Below are 22,329 nucleotides of genomic sequence, written 5' to 3' on the forward strand. Positions count from 1 at the left end.
ACCCGACACGCAAACCGCCTGCTTGCCGAACCGCCCGCTTACTGAACCGCCCGTTTACCGAACCGCCCGCTTACCGAACCGCCCGCTTACCGGACCGCACGCTTACCGAACCGCCCGCTTACCTACCGAATCGCCCGCTCACCGAAATGCACGCTCACCGAACCGTCCGGTTACCCAACCGGACGGTTACCAAACCGCCGCCTCACCAAACGCCCGCTTGCCGGACCACACGCTTACTGAACCCCCCGCTTACCTACCGATTCGCCCGCTTACCGAACCGCCCCCTTACCGAACCGCCGGCTTAGCGAATCACCCGCTTACCGAACCGCCTGCGAGACGACGGCCCCTGTAGATGTCCGTCTCAAACGTGCGTGACCCGGGCCAGAAGTCGGTTTCAATCCCGCCGATAATCGGGCCCGGCCGGCATGCCCCGGCCCACGGCCCACACCGTGTTATTACCATAGTACTGATTTGCCGCATGTCCTAATTATTGCCTGTACACCGTCCACCGGCGCGTACAGTGTCTGACACGTCGGGGCGGCGCCGCCACCCAGGAGGCGAGCGTGCGCTCGAGACGGGAGGTCGAGGGGCCGGGGGTGGGGGGGGGGGGGTAATCACTGGTATACTCACTTCACGGGGAGGGGGCGAGTAAAACGGGTAAAACTAAGGAAAGGAGTGTGGAGTTGGGCCACGTCGCAGGAAAAGGCCTCTAACCAGAGGGCTTTAGGAAAGGAGAGGAAGACCCATGTGTAGCATTCTACGCCAGGTAGAATGCGGTGCTGTAACGCGTTGGTATTTTTTTACGGAGTCATGTTGTCAAGCGAATTTGTCAGTCGACTGAATGTGACATCTTCGTATGTGAGAGAGCTCTCATGAAAAGTGTTGTTGCGTCCAGTTCGCTAGTTGCATTTAGATCTATATCTATATACATATATTCATATAAATATAGGTATATAAAGGCATGCATAGGCATACACACGTTCAAAAATAAAAAGATGCGTCTAATAAAAACAGGGGTCTTCTCAATCCTGCACAAGGGACCTAATCAAAAACCGGATCCTTTTCTTTTAAAAGTTGCTTCCAAATTTAACAAAGGATCCCGTTTCCCCGGAGCAGAGCATCCTGATTCGGAAGTGCGCCATCTGATATATGAAAGGGGCCTCCTGTTCCAGATAAGGGGCCGCCTGATGCATCGAGGGCGCCTTCTTATCTAGAACAGGGGCCTTCTAGTTCATAACGAGAGGTTCCTGAGCCAGCAAGTGGCCTCCCTAACGCGAACTTGGGCCTCCTGATCTCGAGCATGGGCTGCTTAATTCATAAAGACAGTCTCATAAGCCGGAAACAGAACTTTAGAAACAGAAAAATGGTCCTCTTATCCCGATTTATCATCCCTCTAGTTCAGTTATGGCTCTATCATTGATCCGAATGTTGGAAATCTACGCAAGCTACAAAGCCTTTAGTTTGGGCAAAAAGGTCCCACAAGTTCTGAAGCGGTAAAAATATGCCCTTTCCGTCTCTGCCTTCCCCACCCCTTGATGCGCCGCCCATGTATGCGCAAATGTTCGACACTTAGGTTTTATTGCTACGTATGTATGTAATTCGTGCGTGCCCCAAATACCACTAAGGCCTCACCCAAAAGGAACGCATACCCTCAGTCCAACATGCCTAGCCAAACCGCCGTTTGCTCCCTCGACCGCCTTTGGCACATTTACTTATTTCACGAACCCGCAACCTTACCTGCTTTGAACTGCTTCTACAGCATCAGCACGTAAGAAAGCATGCAGAGCACAGGACCGTCATAGATGTAGAAAAGAGCGCACTATCCGAAATTCAGGGAAGTTCCACATTTTGTTGCTGAAATTTTCAGACATTACAAATCACGTGCTGTTTGCTCAAGCAAAGCTCATCTCGGGACCCCTTCGCCTTTACCCTGCCCTCATCCCCTCCTCGGTCTGAGGCTCGTCTCTACCAGAGAGTGTACGCGTAATTGAAATGTACGGCGGGAGGCCGTGATTGAAATGTTTTGGCGAGGTGAGACACGGCCGACCCGCCCCGTGGCGCGGCCTAATTAGGGGTGCCGGGTCGCCTCTGGTCAGTCGCCCACCCTCGGCCGCGGTGGGCCCGGGGTGCCGAGCCGCCTCTGGGTGCTGAGGAACCGCCGCACTTGCGCGGAGGATCGGTGCGGGTCCTGGGGTGCCGCCGCCCGCCGCCCCCTCTGGGTGCTGAGGAACCGTCGCACTTGTGCGGAGGATCGGTGCGGGTCCTGGGGTGCCGCCGCCCGCCGCCCCCTCTGGGTGCTGAGGAACCGCCGCACTTGTGCGGAGGATCGGTGCGGGTCCTGGGGTGCGGCCGTCCGCCGTCGGCTCGGGGTGCTGAGAGACCGCCACACTCGGACGAAGGATCAGTGTGGGGGTCTTGGATGCCGCCGTCCGCCGTCAGCCCGGGGTGCACCTACAGATAAGCCGCTTGGGATGTGGAAAGCACCACCACCGAACCCTCGAGGGCGCGGAGTGTACCCTCCGCTGACCCGCCTTAGGTGCGGGGTGTACCCCGTCAGCATCTCTGCCGACAGTCTGCCACCGAGACGTTGCTGCGGGAGGGGAAGCGACTACTCGATGAGGTGTAAATTTCTCACTCAGCGGATGGGGTGGGTTGGTTTGGGGGTAGGAGCAGGTAGAGAAGCACCTTAAGACGGAGCGGCGACGGACCTCCGGCAATGGTGCCCACTGCTCGGCTGTATCAGATCTGTTGGGTAGAAGTTATGCTGAACTCACAGCGTTTTAGTGTTAAGATGGCGCTGAGCTTGTATAATGTAGGGCATGGCCATTAAAATGAAACTAGCATGATCTCCTTACAGTAATCATAAACACGGTATTCGCTAAGTAAATTGAATTTTTTATTAATTTTCGGCCACGAACCTTGCTGACAAAATCGAAAAGTTCAAATATGTTTAAAAATACTTTAAATAAGTTACGTATTTAGGCTTTTCGCTGCTGTATTAGTGTAACACCATCCCTGTGACACTCCTTGTAACAGGCTAGTCGGAAAACTACCCAATTCCCAAATGCGTCCTTAAACCAGACATTGCTACATTCACAAGTTGTGGTGAAATCGGAGCAAAAAAAATCGATTGTAGTAGGCTGTCATGGGCGTACCTGGATGCTCCGGTCTCAAATAAATCTGATTTTAAAACATTTCTTTGATAACGGGTTGGTGAGTGATTGATGATTCATTGATCTTAGCAGGCATCGAGCTATGTCTGCAAATGTTTGCCGAGGTAACAGTATTGGGTCGGACAAACCTGATGCCGGCAAATCTGCGTGTGTGTTACACATTGCAGAGGAATTTGCAGCTAGTCCAAACTAAGCCATCTTTTTCCAAATCCGAAAGGAAACCCTGGCCCGTAAACCATGAAGAATCGCGTGAGCTCATCAAACCCATCCCCTGTTTACAGAACCGACCCCACTCCTCCACCCACGCGGAACCAGCGCGCTTCAGACGAACCAAAGGCTCTGGCAACACCAGCGCGTCTCCAGTACCAGGGCCGCGGCCAGGATCGCCGACCCGTCCCCTGCGCTCTGCCCTCCTCAAGACCGTCACCCCGCAGCCCGATGGCGGCAGCGCCGGTGCTGCGGCCGGCCGGCGTCGTGGTCCGCAGCGGAGCGTTCAGCACGTGACGACGGGCCCGCCGCCGCCTATTGTTCATCCCTAATGGTCTAATCTGGCTGTCACTGCGCCGGCGCGCCCTGCATTGTCCGTAACGAGCGCGTCCAACGCGCCGGCCGGCCGCCAAGAGCGCTGCTTACTTTTCTGCGGCGCGCCATAAATAACGCATCAAGTGGGAGCGCGTCGCTCGGGCAGTGCCGGCCGGCCGCGCTCCGAGCGAGGCCGGGTGGCGTGGGCGGCTGGACTCGTGAGACGCCGCGGTCCGTCTCATGCATAGCGGGGTCGGCCGGGGTCGGCCGCTTGTTAACGCCGCCGCTATGGCCGCGTTCAAATCAACAATGCTAATGCGTTTCTTGCGCAACGCTGCAATTATCCAATCATTATCTCGGTCGGCTGTGTCCGGGGGCGGGGCCTATCGCAGGGACCACCCTCTCCTGCCGGTCACCCGGGCACGCGATCGGTGAATTTTTAATGGGGCCGCCGGAATTAGGGGAGCGTTTCGAGCCAGGCGTCACAGTTTCGTGTTGGCGATCGGCGCCGGTCGATATTCAATGCTTTGTTAAATCTGGTAACATAAATTACTTGGGAATTGCCTCACGGATGGTGAGCTTGAGCGCCGCGGCTGATAACGGGCCGACGGCTAACGGTTTGGCTGCGGCGTTTTTGGGGCTGACGTGACTTTACGGGGAAATATCCCGATTAATTTTCGCCGTATATTGCCCCTAATTGCCCTGTCAAATGGGCCAGGTCACTGCGATGTCAGGATACATCGGTCGGAATCGTTTGACGCACTCTGAGATAAGCGTGTCAGCGTTCTACACCGACGGAAAATCATGCAAAGGGCAGCATTACTGAAACGAAGGACGAAAGAGTTCCTCCGAAGGTACACGATTCTAACGTTTACGGATAAAAGCAATGCCGGTATGCCTACCTGCTGTTGAGCAAATGTGATTTGGTCGGCTTTTGAACCGTCGCACCATTTCAGTTCAGTGCGGGAGCAGTCCCGTCCGAAAGCGGCATTATACATGTTTCCGCTGGACAGGATGACGGTGCCTGCTTTGAAGCGTATCTGCTTTGAAGCAAAGCGTTCGGCTGCGTCTCACTGCCGCTCCCCATTAGTGACGTAACGCTTCCGGACACTTCGCTATCATCACAGCCCCTTTGACGGCTGTGCGCCCGTAACCCCAAATCATCATCATCAGCTACCACCATGGTCTCAAGCTCCAGCAACGCAGACTTTTGAAACGACGTTAACCAACGGATTTGCTTGTCATCGACAACCAAGATCTTGCTAGCGATCAGCTAGGGTAAGGGGTACAGCATCTCCCTAATGTGGAACATGTTGAAAACGGTTCACTCTTCAGAAGCACGTTAACCAGGCATGTGGAGCATAATGACGCCGCTCAGCCATCCTTGATGTTACGTCTATAGACAAAAAAGCTATTGCGCTCGATTCGCTCTTGTGTATCATGACGTTGACGACGAGTTCCGAATAAATCGAATTAATAAGAAACCGGCAGGGAAGAATTTGTGCCACGCCTGGGAAACTCCTCCTCGACAAAATGCCAATGCTTTGTCTTCAACTGCAAGCACGCGTGTTCATGCCAGCGGGTTACATAATGAACAGGTGGTAGGTCTACCACCTGTCCATTATGTAATCCGCTATTATGTGGTGCCTGTACCACGTGATGTCAGCCGGTGTCGTTGGTGAACACTGCTGGCAAATTCGTGATGCCTCAGGGCATCACCTGCAGAGCTGCGTGGAGAGACAGAAAGAGCAGGACGAAACGCACTTTGCTGCCAGGGGAGGGAAACCAATCTAACTGTAGGATAAAGTCTTAATCTGTGGGATAAAGTCTTTACAAGTTGGGTAACCTCACAGGCAGTAATCATCATGAACAGCAGGCGCATGCGTTGGAAAATGAAGGTACTTCAGGGTACTTCAAGGGATGTCACTCAGTGCTTCTGGATGTCACTGTCACTCAGCGCTCTTTGGATGTCACTCAATGCTTCCTTTTGGCCACCGCTACCCACTCTTATTACTTTTGCATTAGGCATTGTAAAACAGTTAATTTATACGCAAAGCGTATCATAATCTACCACTAAAACCGGGGAAAAGGGTAAGTTGGTTGGGTAGCAGGCGGGTCCCAATGACAGGTGATGGTAGGGGGTGGGTGTGACCGTGACTCTCCCGGGCAGCTGGTGAGCTGCGCGGATACCCCCTCCCCCCCCCCCCCCCCCCAGTGAGAAGCTCTAAATGTCGTCTCAGCGCAATTTCGTCCGGTTTCCTTCTATTCATTAGCGTGGGTTTCCAACCGTCGGCACCCGGGTCCACGACAGTCCTGACTCATGTCAGGGCTGTCGTTGGCCTGTTCAGGACTGTCCTGTTCATAAAGGTTCAAAGTTTATTGTTCATAGTTCATATGTTCACAGCGGCATAATTTCGCTGCCGGCTCCTGCCCGCTCCTGCTCTAACCATCGCGGTGTCATCCGAGCTTGACACGTCCTGTGTCAGGGCCTGTGGGCACAGGTTGCCGCTCCAAGCAGGCTCTACCAGCACCCGTCTGGGAAAAGGCGCGCTAGTCTGCAGCTAGCCCAGAAATACTTAGGCGCAGCCAATTGTCTGGCCAGCAATTCCCTACTATACATCACCGATATCAATAGGTGTTCGGACAGTTCCTTCCATGCGATTCTCCAATAAACCGTTCAGCCAATCGCAGGCCGTCAATCAGGCTGTCGGCCAATGAGCGATGCGGACGGCGCGGGCGCGGCCTGTTACCTTCGCACTACGGTACATGAAGAATTCATCACGTCACACTAAGTGATACGAGCGAGCGTGACATGTCCCACACACGCATTGTTTGTCAATAATGGCACCAGTGATATACGGTCGCTAATGACGCTGTAAATATAATTAATACCGAAGAAACGTCGACGCGGCCGTCGCACAATGCGCCCGTTTGCATGGTGGTTCGCACCTATGCGACGGGGGCCTAATGACCCCGAGACGATGTGGATGGAGGCAGGACGTCCGGCGGTGCCAACCCGTCAACAGAATGGCGCGCTCGGGTCAATGGGGCTCAAAGGAACGGGTTGATGGCACGGGGTACAGTGGTGAGGTGTAACAAACAGACCGCGAGGGGGTTGGTGGAAGGGGGGAGGGGTGGACCACGAGCGAAGGTCTGCATGGCCCAGGTGGGAATGAGCGTTAACACATGAGAAATTGGCTGTCATTTGATCTGATGGCTGTACTTAACTGTGTGTTTGTTGAGTGGCTCAAGCCGCGCTGAATGCGAATTATAGTTAGGTAAAGTTTGGGAAGTATAGGAAGAAAGCTCAACCTTCCGGCTTAGGCACGTGGAGCGTGTAAAATTGGAAGAAACTTCATTTTGAAAATCGCCGTCTTTTTCGATGACACACCTCTAGCGGAGCTGTTGTCTCATCAAATGGACTTTCCGAGTCCTGTCCATGATATCATGCCTGCTAGGCGCAGCAAGCTCTTTTTAAAAGGTAAAATTCTTGCAAAAAACTGACAGCAGACTGATGATATAAGTCAGATTCTGTTTATTAGCGTAATGCTACATGTAGCGTTTCCCAGATGCCCACCGTGCTCCAGCATTATCAAACGATACCGGTCGTTGCTGGCGCAGGAGCAGGAACCGACGTTTTCAAAAAATCTGCAACTTCGCTCTGTGCGTACTTAACCCTGGGGATTTGACTCCCTCACGTCTTAATCGAGGTATGCACAGACATTTCAATGAGACGCTTGGGCTGGGTTGTGGGTGGTAGCCAGTCAGCTGTGCATGGTTCTGGACATTTGCTTGTGAGAATGTGAATGGTTGAGGACATTTCAATGAGACCATTGAGATGGTTTGTGAGTGGCAATCAGCGAGCTGTGGATGGTTCTGGACATTTACTTGATAAATTGGGTAATTTTGTTGTGTTCAGTGCCTCACAACCTTGATGCACTGCAGAGCATTACCATGTGAGTGACCACGTGGCGTTATGAGTTTATATCGAGTTGATGGGGGACGCAGTCTGAAATGCACATAGCTTTGAGAATAGTGCACGCATTTTCACCGCTAGAAGTGTTCCTAAATGTGTGAGCTATTTTGAATTGCCGTTTAAACATACCATCAAGCTCATATGCAAGGCTGAATAAGTTGAAACTTATTCACTCTTCGACGTAAGTTGCCAAAACCTTGAAGTGCAATTTTGACAAAAATATCAAGCTCATGATTTCTCTGTTTTCATTGGTGAATATCGAGGTCACACTTTATAGAATGACTGAGAACCTCGTTTTCCGTGGTTTTTGTTAATCGAACTGCCCATTTCTCGCTTTCTGTGTTACCTAATACGGTGTTCATTAACCAAACAAATAAATGTAAATGACCCACAAGGTGATACCAAGATATGTTATGATAAGAAATGCCACACAACTGGGAGCTGATTAAGATGCAGGAAAGGAGCTGCCGGGTGACGTTATGTTATCTACCAGCGCATACCAATAATCATTACTCGTTTTGGACTTTGTTATGCTGTCAGTTTGTTCTGTAATAGCACACTCCACTATTCCACCCCCGAAAAAAAGACAGACGAGATATCAATAGCGTGAATTTTAAAAAGGTGTATACTTCTGGCACACATCCTTCCCCTCCCTGCGTACATACCAAAATCAAGTTGGAAACACTGCAAGTGGGGCCGGCAAACCTACCTTACAGTTGCTTAGCACAACATCCTTATGGAAATTACTAACGCCGATCCAGAGTTCCATGCCGACAAGCATACGGTTTCTACCCCGGGTGACAGCCACTACACCCAGCAGGATAATTTATGCATCGATAAAACCCGCGCGATGGGCCGCATCCCCTTTAACGCCATTCCCTGGTTAGGCTGTGAGTCACGAGATGCAGAAATAAAGACCGGCATAGTCTGGCATGCCGCACAGAGGAAGAAATAAAATACCGCCGAGCCTTCCGCCGCGCATTCGAACACAGCTGCGGCCGCCGCAAAAGCCGGCGAACGGGCCCCGACGCTCCCGTTCTGCTGTGCAACTTCCTGACGCGATTTCTCGAACGCCGCACACGTGCAGTATAGCGCCGGATCTTCGCACGCAGAAATCCATCAACGCAACGCCTATTGCAGGCCCGGCGCTGACGTTGCCATCGTGACGGCTCGCGCTGCACCAATCAGTGCAGAGGGGGAGGGGAGGCGGGCGCGTGCAGCAGCATTCGGTGGTTCCGCCAGTTCCGGAGATTCGTTTACATAGGCGACTGCGCCTCGGGACTTGGTTCGGCACGACGGTTTCCGATGACAAAATCATTTATATGGTAATGTGGCGCGCATATTTCTCACCCGATTAGCTCATGATTACAAGCAACATGCGCGCATGTGGTGGGGTGGCAGAGAGCTGTCGGCACACAGGGCAGGGTGGGACTCTCGCCCCCGCCTAGGGAGACATGCATGTTGAGGTTGATGCACCTTGCTGCATGTCGAGCGTTGCTGCGCAAACACGGATTTCGCAAAAAAGTATTATTTTCGGCATTTGTTTCACCTGATTTGTACTCCTATATAAAAGCTGGTTTCCTTCTCTTGAGACATCAGTGCTAGCCTCCGTTATGCAGATAACGAGCACACGGGGCCTTGCAACCGTGCTCGCATTCGTCATGAGGCTTCCCACGGACGTCAGGAGACCACGCATCCAGTAAATCCAGGGCCATGAAGGAATTGGACAGACAGTGACCTGTCAGCAGAATGCGAAGGCGTTTTTACGAGTGCAAATATGCCCAGATATCCAAGCAATGGGAAGCCGTGGAGTAGCGAATGAGCATACTTTCTTTACATGCGATTTTCATGTATTTCCTTTCAATGCAACTGCGCAGTGTATTTGCTTTCAGTATAACTATAATGTATTTCCTCTCTGTGAAATGCGTCCGAGCTATCAAACGCTTTTCTTGCTTTCGCGACATTTGCAGCCCTTGCAAAATTAATCTCAAATTGATTTTACGCTTCATGGTCACATAATTTTTGCGTTATCAGCATCTCGCAGTGCTCATTTTGCCTGCCCGCTACATTTACATGGTGTTACAACGGTGCTGAAAGCAAGTTTCCAGAGTCCAACGTTCTCATTCGGTTTATCGATTCCCATCACGGATTTCACCCTTAATAAATGGTATCTCCAAAAGAGAACTACAACCATAGATTCATAACGCCTCGAACGCTCCAAATATTGAGCTTGAATGCGATTGGTTGACCCGACTTTTTCACATCGGACTTCGCATAGAAGAAAAACGTCACGTAGTCAGCAGCACCAGCGGCCCGCGTCGCTGGCCGTCTCGGTAATTGTTGGGCATTGTTGCGTGTGGCGCAATGCGCGATGTTACGCAACGGCGCCGAACTGTTTCTCTCGCAACATTATGATACCTTACCTTCACCCCCTTTCCACGAAAGCAAATAGCCCGGGCGCATCCTGGGTGCACGGTTGTTTTGTTCATCCTGGGTGCACGGTTGTTTTGTTCTATTCCGATGATCGTTCAACGCGAAGCCTGCCTTGTAATTCCGAGCGGAAATAACGGGTTGCCGCGGCTTTAAAAGGAAGCCATCGGCGCCAAGCACGTGTCTCTGCAGAGGGGTAACTTACCAGCAGTATCAATTCAATGTCCACCGCAAGGCACGGCTCCACCCAGCTGATCGATCACGTCTGGCACAGTGCCAGGAGCGCTCCTCCACACGCGGTCCCCGCCGCCTCCCCGCCCCACAAGCCGTGCAGAACACGCCCGGCAGGCGTTCAGCGCCTCCATCAGCCATCTGGCCAGAGGGGAGCACATCGGTGTCGCGGTTCAGCGCGTCGGCGCTGGCTCCCAGGAGCACGCCAGCTCCACTACGGCGGCGCTGACTCCCGGGAGTGCGCCAGCTCCACTACGGCGACGCTGACTCCCAGGAGTACGCCAACTCTACTACGGCGGCGCTGACTCCCAGGAGCACGCTAGCTCCACTACGGCGCCGGTGGTCCCCATGACGTGCATTAATTCGGACATGGTGAGCGTAACTCTGCGTGGTTCTGCTCCCGTGCCGGGCAGCGACGATCGTGCATAGGCTGCGCACAACGCCACTATGGCGGCGATGGGCGATGGGCGCCAGACCATGCGGGGCTCTACGCTGTCGTGCTCTGCAACAATTCCGACGCTCCTGCTTTGCACCGGCCCCGCCGAACAAATTACACCGGCAATTTGTTGTTTGACAACACATTTGCATGCGATAATGCGGTGTTAAGGCGACGAATAACTTACGCGGAGGTGCTATTTGCTCTTCCGCTACGGGGCTTTAATTGATGACCGGCGGGAAGCGGCGCTGAGCCGGCCGGCCGGGCGGGGCCGGCGCCGGCGCGCGCGGCCGGCTTCGGAGCACGGACCGGGCCGCGCGCTGGCCGCGGGAGTAGCGAGCCAGCTTCAAACTATTACAGCCGGCTCCCACAGCCAATTAGGGCCGGCAGGCGGCCATGGCGGCTCGGCGTGCGCGCTCGGTCCGGCGGCGCGGCGGCTCGGCGGCGCACGGCGCGCGGCGAACCCGGCGGTCGGGCGGGCTCGTGCGGAAGCCCGCGCTCGCGTACGCGCTCCCTGGAGGCACACGCTGTGTTTGACTCGAGCTAATCGTGAATTGGCTCACGAGGCCGTCGTTTTGGGGTGAGCCCTGAACCTGGTCGCCTCGTTAGAAAAACCGCTTTGAGCTATGAGCCGAATGCCATTGTTCGTAAATTTCATGACATGAATCGTGAGCTGTCCATTTGTAACAGTGTCGTGTCAGTGAGCCATATGGCTCAACGTAAAATGGCAACATGAGCAGACACAGCACGCTTAAGTCAAATTAACAGGCCATTACGGAGTGTTGAAATGAACAGCATTCAGCCTTGATTAAAAAGCTTTTTGTGAAGTCAGCACAAAGTTTGCTACTGTAATTTCTAAGCAGGAAGCACAAAATTGTTGATCCCGATCTTAATTTTGTCAAATCATGTCATCACCGACAGCATGATTAGTGCTGGCCAGTGGTTTCGTTCTTTTCTTTACTTCGTTTAGAGCGCTTTCAACCACTTCACTTGATCGCTTCAGGACCATGAGACGAAGGAGACTGGATAATGGTGGGGCAGGACTGCATGCACCTGGAGGCAAACCGCCAAGCATCACCCGCGTGAGGAATCCCCCTCCCCCCCCCCGCTGCAGGGTATGCACTGGGCGCCCCGCACGGAGTCCCCCTCCGGAGGGCGGTCCCTCGGCCCACTCGTGGCTAGCGCACGCAGACTGCTCCGGACAAGCAGGGCGTCGTGAGGACGCGGGATCAAGCAAAACATGGGATTGGAGGGTCGGATGGCTGGTAGAAATGTGTTGACCTACGCGTGATTGCACTAGGATGGCACTTGGCAGGTGCAGACTGCCATCTGTCATGTTTAGTGCAGTCATTACATGCTATATAACTTAAGGGTCTAGGTCGTGGGTGCCTGGTAGAATGTGCTGCCCTGGAAGTGAGACTTGGGAGACCTGAGTGGTAACAGGTTACACGTACGGTATTGTTTGCTGCAAGGCATTTGCTTGGTTCAAACTACAAGCTTGCTGCTGCGATATTTGTGCCTATTTTCGGTAGTATGGTATATATATATATATATATATATATATATATATATATATATATATATATAAATGAGTCATAACGCAGCGAGCCTACGAGCCTTCAAACCACAAGCTTGCTGCTGCGATATTTGTGCCTATTTTCAGTACTATGATATATATATATATATATAGTATAATATATATATATATGTATATTATATATATATATATATATATATATATATAAATGAGTCATAACCAACGAGCCAGAACTGAATGGGATATTCTATTCTGCAAGCCGCGTGAGTCATGAGGCCGAATACGTCCGCGTGAGCGACGGGTCCCAACTGAGCGGAATAAAAAAATAATGGAAACGGCTGTGAGCTATGAGCTTAATCGAATCCAAAATCTGTGAGCCGATCATGAGCCGCCTCAACAAATTTGAGTCGGACACAATCTGCCTGCAGCCCAGTGTGAGCCGCTCCACCCACCACAGAGGCGTAACACCACACAACGAATACGCGGCTGCTGTCCGTTTCTGGCGTGATCGTGGGTTGGGTTTCAGTGGCGAATCGGACTAACTTTTGGGGAGACTGTTGGCGCTTTGCCTGATGTTATTTTCGCTCAGTCAAAATTACCCCCATATGTGATCAAATTGTAGGCTCGTAACCTCTCAAAGAAATGCTGACGGATATAATAATATGAAGAATGGTAGCATGCTGCGCATCCGCCAGCGACGATGGCTGATACCTTGACCTCCACCCTGTTGGTCTCTAGAGATCGCTCTGCCCCGTCGCTGAGCCGGGTCAGAGTCTTTTGTCGACTCTGATATACGAGTCGACATATATCAGACTGCCCTCCCCCTCCCCCACGTCCTCGAGCCAGGTCAAGGTACCTGGCTCGTGACCGTGACCTGGCTGTGCCCAGCCAGGTCACGGTCATCGTGTGCCCGCATGGTCAGCAGGGCCAGGTGGTCAGTGTCCCCTCCGCCCTCTGCCTGAGCTCGCCGCTGCTCTGTAATTGGCCGCCAGCAATCCATATCGGGTGACCGGCAGAATTTCCGCCGACAAATAACGCCAGATTGTTTTGCGCTGTCGGTCGCAAAATAGAATCCAGCCATCGTCCGGGTGCGCAAACAGCTATCGAATGTCGAGCTCTGATTGGTCGATCTGGGCGGCGATCGCTTATTGTTTGTCTGGGGCTTAGGGCTTTGTTTGTCGGGCATGTTTGCCGCCTGACCGCCTTTGGCAGGCATTGGAAAGTTGTGGGGTAATTCAGTGATCACACAGTAGAGGGAGGTGTTTTTACCGGAGGAACTTAAACCCGGCCGCGTTGCGAAAGAATCGCCTCTACGCCTACACTTACACCCTCCGCACCTGCAGCGGCACCCTGACTGCTTTGAATGTGCATGAAATAGTGCACGGTCAATTTCAGGCATTCGTTTACTCAACATTGACACAGTGACAGTTATATCCATGGTTCAAACAAGCTCGATGTTTTGGAAGGTTCGCCGCTACTAAAATCGGGTGAACGAAGGGAATTAACACCACCAAACGTTGCAAGCACTGAGGAATACTAAATTGTAACCATTAGAAAGTGCATTTCGTCTCCCTCCTCCAGATGAAAACATGTAGCAAAGAACATGTTATCGTGAGCATCTTTCCCCAGTTCACAGGACCGTTATATCATGAATGCGTGGTGGTCATGTGACCGTATGACACAGGCCTGTGCGCACGCGGTGATAGCAGCGATCCTCCATGCCGTCACTGTGTTTAATGTCATGCAGGTCGGGTGCAGCTCAACCCACGCTTTGTGACCACTACAATGGTTGACCTTGGAGCCAATCTATTAAAAGAAAATGCCTGAAGGCCGGATCATTTCCGATCCTGAATACCATGAAATACGCGGCAAAGTCGTGGAAATGTCCAGTTTGCAAGGTGCGATACGGCAGCTAATCGTGGTCGCTTTACCGCGCGGGGACGGCCCTATTGAAGGGCGGTGCCACCGGCTGTGACTAATGGAAACTCACGACAAATATTGAGAGAGATAGAAGCGGCTTGAATCTTCCTCATGCTAGAAATAGTATTAAACTCAAGCGTTATTGGTCGGGTACTTTTCCCTCCCCCCCCCCCTCCCCTTCCCCGGTTCGACGCCCACCTTCACTTCACTTCACTTCACTGAACCTGCCTCTTGTGAGCATATCCCCCCTCCCTCCAGCCCGCCCGAGCCGTTTCCCGTCTCACGAGCCCCACTGCCGGTGCGATAATGACGTCACAGCCCCCTCATCACTCCGTCACTGGAGGTGTAAATTTATTAATTACAAGTCAGTAATAGTGACATAATTGGCGGGTAACACAGGAAAAGCCTCGACACCTGGCTATTACCAATCAGCTGGGCGACGGGCCTCGCCCCAACTGCAGATTAGGTTTTTGTCCTTTTTGAAGCGGCCTCCACTCCGCTAAATGGCTGATGACAGTGGCCATGGTCGGACGCCGAGTCCCCTCTGAAGGACACGAAACGGGCCACCGATAGCATGAGGCGTGAATGTGCCCGCTGCGCAGTGCTTGGTTATTGTGTGGCGCTTGATGCACAGGCGGTGGAGCTGTGTTGCAGTTCAGGCTTCCAGATCTTGAAGACATGCTCTGTGTGGCAACGCGCTCTGATTTCTGGAAGGGTTGGAGCTTAACCCTCGCACTGATAGGGGATCGATGCGACGCACAACCCTGCTAAATATTTTCGATAGAGGGGACCGATGCGACGCACATCCCTGCTAAATATTTTCCAAGGATGTCCTTCTTAAATGTTGTGTGATGGCTCCCAAATTTTCGGTACTCTAAAGCGGATTCATTGCGCGTGTTTTGACGCAAAAAAACGTGTCTCCAGCATCTCCGGTTTCTGAGAAGCTGTTGTGTCTTAGGAACACTGTACGGTGATCCACGCGCGGCGCCGGGGGCGGGGCGGGGGCGGGGGAGCGGGGGGCGGGGAAACCGACGATTCCGCGGACCACGAGCAGCGGGCCGGGAGTGCTTCATTAACAGAGCTCTACATCATAAATATATGCTCAAAATGCAAACAAAATAACTTACAGATGTGCTTTGAAGTAAATAACGAAAACGTCTGTGTGAGTTTCATGTTGCTGCATGACATGATTTCGAAAGTATTAGGATGTAAGGTTGAAATAGTTCGATTTTCGGGAAAAGTTTACATTTTACCTGGCTAATGAAATCAATTACTGCTCTAGTAACATCAGACTTTTTACAAATCGCGAGCTGTAATTGATATCAATTCACTGCTTCTTCCACGAGGCTCTTTCTGTCTTAGCTTGGAAACGCCAGGGAAAAGGTCGTTTTAGCCTCCTACTCCCTATCAATTTGTCTATGAAAAACGACGAATCAAGGCGAGGATTAAGTGCTCGGAAGGACGCATTAATTTGCTCAATTGAATTTTTAACCAGCAAAAGGTGGCCAAGTCTACTCAACTGCCTGACCAAAAGCCCGCGTGTTCTTGCCAGGTCGAATGCAGCAGATTGGTGGGTTACAAAGCCGCGTGTCTTATCTGCACACTGTCGAGTCCTCCAATACGCATTGGACATCCCCTCTTGCCCTAACCGCCCTCATTGCAACCTCTCCGCTTCTCCAGCCTTTGCTGGGTTTGCCTGCCCCCACTGCCTCCACAATACCACCGGAACGGCTCCGCAGACCCCCTCCAAGCCGTCCACCGCGTAGTCCACCGTGCCATCCACCGTGCCGTCCCGTGCCGTCCACCGCACCGTCCACCGTGCCGTCCACCGTGCCGTCCACTGAGCCGTCCACCGTGCCGTCCACCGAGTCGTCCACCGTGCCGTCCACCATGGACGGGCTGCAGCGGGCGGGGCGACACGGCGGCGCCGGCGCAGCTGAGTGTAGCGGCCAGCGCCCGCGGCCTCCTCCCGTCCTGGGCCCGCCGGCAGCCGCACGCACAGGGAAGGCCCGAGGCTCCGCAGTCGATGATGGGTCGGAGCGGGGGCCGGCACGCTGAGGCTCCCAGCCGATGATGGGTCGGAGCAGGGCGGGCAGGCTGAGGCCCCGCAGCGATGGGTCGGAGCAGGGGGCAGGCTGAGGCCCCGCAACCGATGGTGGGTCGGAGCAGGGAGGGCAGGCTAAGGCCCCGCAGCCGGTGATGGGTCGGAGCAGGGGGGCAGGCTGAGGCTCCGCAGCCGATGGTGGGTCGGAGCAGGGAGGGCAGGCTGAGGCTCCGCAGCCGATGGTGGGTCGGGACAGGGCGGGCAGGTTCTGAGGTTTCCCAGCGGTGGTGGGTCGGAACAGGGGGCAGGCTGAGGCCCCGCAGCCGATGGTGGGTCGGAGCGGGGAGGGCAGGCTGAGGCCCCGCAGCCGGTGATGAGTCGGCGCAGGGGGGCAGGCTGAGACTCCGCAGCCGATGATGGGCCGGAGCAGGGCGAGCAGGCTGAGGCTCCGCAGCCGATGGTGGGTCGGGACAGGGCGGGCAGGTTCTGAGGTTTCCCAGCGGTGGTGGGGTCGGAACAGGGCGAGAAGGCTCTGAGCCCACATGCGGCTCAGTTGGTGGTGAGAAAGCCACCGATGAACTCAAGCAAGGCGGGACATGAGGCAGAGCATGGGAGGAGGGCGGCCCTTAACCTGAGGGACGCTTATGAGGCTTATAGTGGCGCATGGAAAGAAACGGAACAACATCGCGCTGTTCACCACCGGGCTGGTTTTCGCAGCAAAAGAGCCGAAGGGCTCACCACGGCAATCTCGATCGTGCTGAACTGGGGAAAATATCTCCAGCATCATCATCATCAGCAGCAGCAGCAGTAGCATCAGCAGCAGCACCACTGGGCGGCCGGCAGTGGATTCCTTTCGCTTAGTTGGTGCCCTCCGGGCCAGATCATGGCCAACTCATACCGCGCTGGCTCATCAATGCTCTCCGCGCATGCCTGGTAAGGCGGCGGCTCGGTAGGTGTGGGCCTCGATTATGCATTCAGCTGCATGCTGCAATGTCGTTGATTCTGTGATATACTTGCCACATGTTTTAATTTATTTGTTAGCATCGTAAGGAGGCTTCAGGCAGGGTTAAAATGCTTCCAGCTCTAGAACCGTGCCTGAGCTTGCCTGAGTTTGCGCTGTTACGTGTCGTCTCTTTACCAGTGGTTTCGAAGAACCAAATTATTTTCAGGATCATCCTAATTGGAGAACGGCATGGAGCCGTTTGATAAGCGTGACGTCTTACCAGATCTCGCCAACACAATGTTAACAAAATTGTGAGCAGCGCGCTGTTCTGCAGACTGCATCTGCTGTTTTGCTGTTATCGCTGCACCGTGGCAGGCGGGACGCGTCTCCATCCTCCCAAGCCCCACTGCACGAACACCACCACCCCCTCCCTCGCCCCTCTTCCCCACCTCTCCTGCGTCCCCCGTCGCGTGCGCGCCAAAACTCGCCTCCCGCCGAGCGACACGGGCGGGAGATAGCCGACTCTGGCGCGCAGACGGCCACATCACAGGCCGCCGCCTGACAACTCTATCAGCGCGAGCGGCGCGGGTAATAAGCAGCCGCGTGGAAGGTGACGCTCCCCGGCCAGCGGTGTCTTTCATTGAACCCAACACCTAATCACCCCCATTGTTGTTCCATTGAACCCCTTAATTTAATTGATGCATGGCTGGCTGACCGCCGGTATGCCGGATTCAATCATTACCATTTTCCAAGCGCGCCGGGTTTCTCCCGAAGCGAAGGTCCCCGCGCGCCGGCTAATTGGAATTTTAATAAAAAGCGGCTGCGGCTCTCGAGTTTCGTCGCTTTTTACCGGCGCCGGCGCATAATTTCACACCTGTGGCCAGCCATTGAGACGTAAGGAATAAATCAGCGGATGAATAATGTCGGAGCGCGCTTGCGGCCGGGCAGCGCGGGACGGCCGACCCGCTGGGGGCGCCGCGCGGTACCGGCCGCGCCGCACCGATGGCACGCGCCGACCCGGCCGCGCCCCTGCGGCAACGGCGCCCGCTGCCCGCCGCGCGCCGGGCAGGAGCTGGATGGAGCGCGGCTCCCGACAGATGGCGTTGTTGCGTGGGTGTGGCGCGTTCCCGTCGCGCGCTCACCTGCTGCGGTTGTTTCGCTAGAGAGTGGCGAGGCGTGGGCACGCGGAGTGGCTGGAATGGCTATTTTTAGGGCAGGCTCGTCTGATGTAGCTACCAGCCATGCACGTTCACAAAATCCAAGCTTGGGGACGCCTTTCATGTTCCGTAACTATGCGATTAGATCAAGACATTGTAGCAGTACGGGAGAGTGTGAGGGCTCAGCCAAGTACGCAGAGGTAAAAGAATGTCAGGAGAGGATTTTCAAGTAATTTTCTCCAATGTCATCCTCTTGAGCCGTCAAGCGCATCCTCAAGTTCGTCCTCGAGAGTCATCCTTTTGAGAATAAGCGCAGATTGAAATATAGAATAGCCGCCAATCTAATTGTTGCTTAGCACTTAAACGTCGTTGAACCAGAATTGTCTGGTACTTTGAAGGTCGCTTAACGTCGCACTAAGAGCTCCGTACTAATATTCAAACGTAATGTCATGGTTTTTATTTTTCCCCTACGACGCTCAGCACTGTGGCCCTTTTCGAAGCGCACGTGGGCTTCGGAAAGCATTGCTTACTATATGTTGAGCCCAAAAGTCGCACCTCTTGTCCGCAACAGCTGACAACGGCCCGCAGCAGATTCTGCCGCCTTCGACTGTTGTTGCAAATCAAATCCCAATCTGAAGAAAAATTGAGTCGGAATCTACTAAATGAAAATGCATACATGTCATTTTTCCACACAAGAAAAGGGATGCTAATCAGTGCAAACAACATTTTCCTCAATCACAGAGATATTTCAGCATAGAACCAATTTAACGATACGATTAAAGGGGATTTAGCGATATGATTAAAGGGAAATATTTCACATTTGAAGATATTGAAGCAATGCATCAGATGTGATGCAACAGGCACACTTATGACTTTTGGTATACTTTTAAGCGGAAAAATGACTTTAGACAGCACCATTCTCTGTTTGGTAAGGATGCTCCTCAATGCTTGGTTTGCTTACGTTATCGTACCTTGCGCAACATTGATTGAGGGCCAATTGACGGACGTTGTATCTGGAGAATGCTGCGACCATTATATTTTTATTGGCCTTGATCACCGCATAGTTAATGGAATGGCAGGATTTCAATGATGTTATTTTGATATCATAAATGCCAAGGTGACTTTTAAATACTATCCCCGATATACCTTTCCCCATTTTTGTGGGCGTGTAGCTCAGAAACTAGAGTGGTCTAGGTCTTAAGAAGGTCAAGATTGTGAACAGCACCGATATGTCTTCAAGGTGACTATTTCAGTTCAAAACCCCATATAAATTTGAAACAAGCCCTCTAAAAATAGAGTAAAAGCACAAGATGTGACAAAATGAGAGCCTGTAGCAAGCTATTTGTACTCAATGAAGCTTGGTTGAAGCTGGCAATTGAATGACAGAGTCGTACGTGGTAACCTGTACAATGTGCCTAGTTAAAGTCCTGCACGTAAGATGCATCCCCCCAAAATGAAGATATTTGTGGAAGTAGAACAATGGAGTGAGAACATTGAATCATCTTAAACAGTGCGGCGCTTTTGGGCTGCGCATCTCCATGATTGTCTCCATTTTTGTCTCCATTAACGCCATGTCTATGAATTTGACCCCTCAAAATCATGGGCAAATCGTTTCAAATTAAAATGTATATTACGAAGCTGTTGGAGTATCATCAGCACGGGCTTCAACACGAACCCCCAAAGAAATTAATATAATGACAGAACAATGCTGGAACACGAAATTGGTGCGAACACGTGCTTGAATTTGAGTAAAAGTGAGTTGGCTGTCCACCTAGCATTTTTCACAAATTGCTAACCGGGCTTTATGTTTTACAACAGCTTATTCGCGCCTAATTTCAAAATGCAGCACAAAAGCATTTGATTGGTGAACCAAATATGCGCGCAACGAAATATCAACAGTGAGGAGCTTGCCGTGACTGCATAACCATCACCACAGAAAGCCACTCACCACAAAAATATTGTTTCGTTATCTCCGTGAAGGCTTCCCATCACTCCGTCTCATCAAACACCAGACATATCTACTCCACGGCAACCTACTGCAGCACTGGCACCGTTCACCGAACTGGTAGCTGCAGAGTCGCTCACCGCTGCTAAATCTTTTCTGTTGTACACCGAACGTCATGAATAGCAAACCGTTGTGAAGTGCCACTTGAACCATTAGTAACCCCGCCAAGCTGACGTGTCGGCGCAACGGTCTTGGTATTTAATTATGTAAGCAAGGACGCCCTCAGGATGGTGCTCGGTTTTAAGCGAGTGCTTTTGTAACGATTTTGTTGGTCTGGTTATATGCATGCAATGTAAATGTATGCACATGCGGCCTTTGTCAGAGGATGATCACGGCATGGTGTGGAAGCAATATCCTTGTACTGCGCCATTGTACATTTATGCTGCCATGATCGGACTCTTAAGACTGAGGCCACACGATTCGCTTGCTCTGAACGAATGCACGGAATTGGGAATGGTGGTGGGTAAGTTTAAGCCACTTGTCTCTGGACCTGACTGATGGAGAGCGTGGCTGTGGCTAGTGCTCTGGTGTCTTTGGTGTCTGAAGAATAAGGCAGTTACTTTTAATCTTCGTTTAGAACCGTAACTACAAGTGATTGTTACGTTTGGAGCATGGATGACAGGCATAACACGACTGTACATTTTTTGATAATTCTGAGCAATGGAACTTTTTATCAACCTTATTTCTTTTCGATAAAGATTTTGTTCTGGCCATCTTACCAAAGATATGTAACTAGTCGTCTTCGAGAGTATACGGCAAGGAATACACAACGCTTCATAAATGCATTTGCAATGATCATTTCTGCGAAGTAACAATGCTTACTCGCACTTAATAGCTTCTGCTCAACCGGCTCAACCCCGAACCATGTCTAGAATTAAATGAAATATTCATAGTGACCTCAAGTCATTTTAAGTCATCTCATATTATCTAAACGTCATGTGAGCGACTCAAGATGTATTCCATTCTAGCATGAAGCGTGCATGCATTATTCTGCGTGCCATCTGATCTCATATGAGCATTAGCAAGGCGCTCGGTATCACCAGCACACTTCTCAACCCGGGTGCTTGCCTCCACACCGCCATAAATGAAAGAATGCCGTCTATAAGTACAGCGGTACAAAATTATCACACTTTCCATCACATCACTGCCTTAAACAGCACGCTCAGTGACGTCGCGTACGTCGACTTGCGCCGCATCGGCCGACACCTGCCGTGCCCGCGAGCGAGATGCGGCCGTTGGTCGGCCTGTTCCGCTGCCGTTGGTCGGCCTGTTCAGCTGCCGTTGGTCGGCCTGTTCACCTGCCGCTGGTCGGCCTGTTCCGCTGCCGCTGGTCGGCCTGGTCAGCTGCCATTGGTCGGCTTGTTCAGCTGCCGCTGGTCGGCCTGGTCAGCTGCCGCTGGTCGGCTTGTTCAGCTGCCGCTGGTCGGCCCGTTCCGCTGTCGCTACACCCTCGCACGCGGCGCCGCTCGTCCGTCTGCGTGTCAGCGCGCCGGGTTGGTCACAGTTCCGCTCGGAAGCCGGAGGCGGCAGCCGTCGGCCAGCCGCGTTTTTCACGTGCAGCCTGCTGTAAAGGTGCCACTTTTGGGCCCGGAGGCCGGCAAACGGCAGGTTCAAAGAGACCGCACGGCGTTAGCGGGCATTGCTGGCAGATTATCGGATGTCTGTGGGCTTTCAAAACACACATTCCACAACATTGCTAATTTCCAAATCTTAGAAAGCAATGCAGATTTGTATTTGGATTGCAGCAAAAGAACCAATTTAATCGTCAAAGAACTGCCTTCTGTAACATAAGATTCGATGACTGCCTACCTAATCAGAGCAGTATCTATTTTCAGCAAGAGCCGCGCCTAAACCAGCATCGTCGTAAGCACAGCCTGACCTGGTGCGCACTCTCTCAATGACATTTACACTTTCTACGACAAACACAAAGACTGTGTGAGTGACACAGAGTGGTC

General features: G+C 52.6%; 1 protein-coding gene across 1 annotated transcript in view; it reads right to left on the reverse strand.

Annotated features, from left to right (window-relative positions):
• Nucleotides 1-22,329, reverse strand: part of LOC119113433 (U1 small nuclear ribonucleoprotein 70 kDa-like) — a 137,091-nt gene that overhangs the window by 102,153 nt on the left and 12,609 nt on the right. The window contains exon 2 of the mRNA XM_037237746.1: nucleotides 16,014-16,124. Coding sequence (XP_037093641.1) covers nucleotides 16,014-16,124 — 111 coding nt within the window. The remainder of the gene's footprint in view (nucleotides 1-16,013; nucleotides 16,125-22,329) is intronic.

This window comes from Pollicipes pollicipes, unplaced genomic scaffold (genome assembly GCF_011947565.3).
Source record: "Pollicipes pollicipes isolate AB1234 unplaced genomic scaffold, Ppol_2.1 Scaffold_7262;HRSCAF=8765_pilon_pilon_pilon, whole genome shotgun sequence".
NCBI lineage: Eukaryota > Metazoa > Arthropoda > Thecostraca > Pollicipedomorpha > Pollicipedidae > Pollicipes > Pollicipes pollicipes.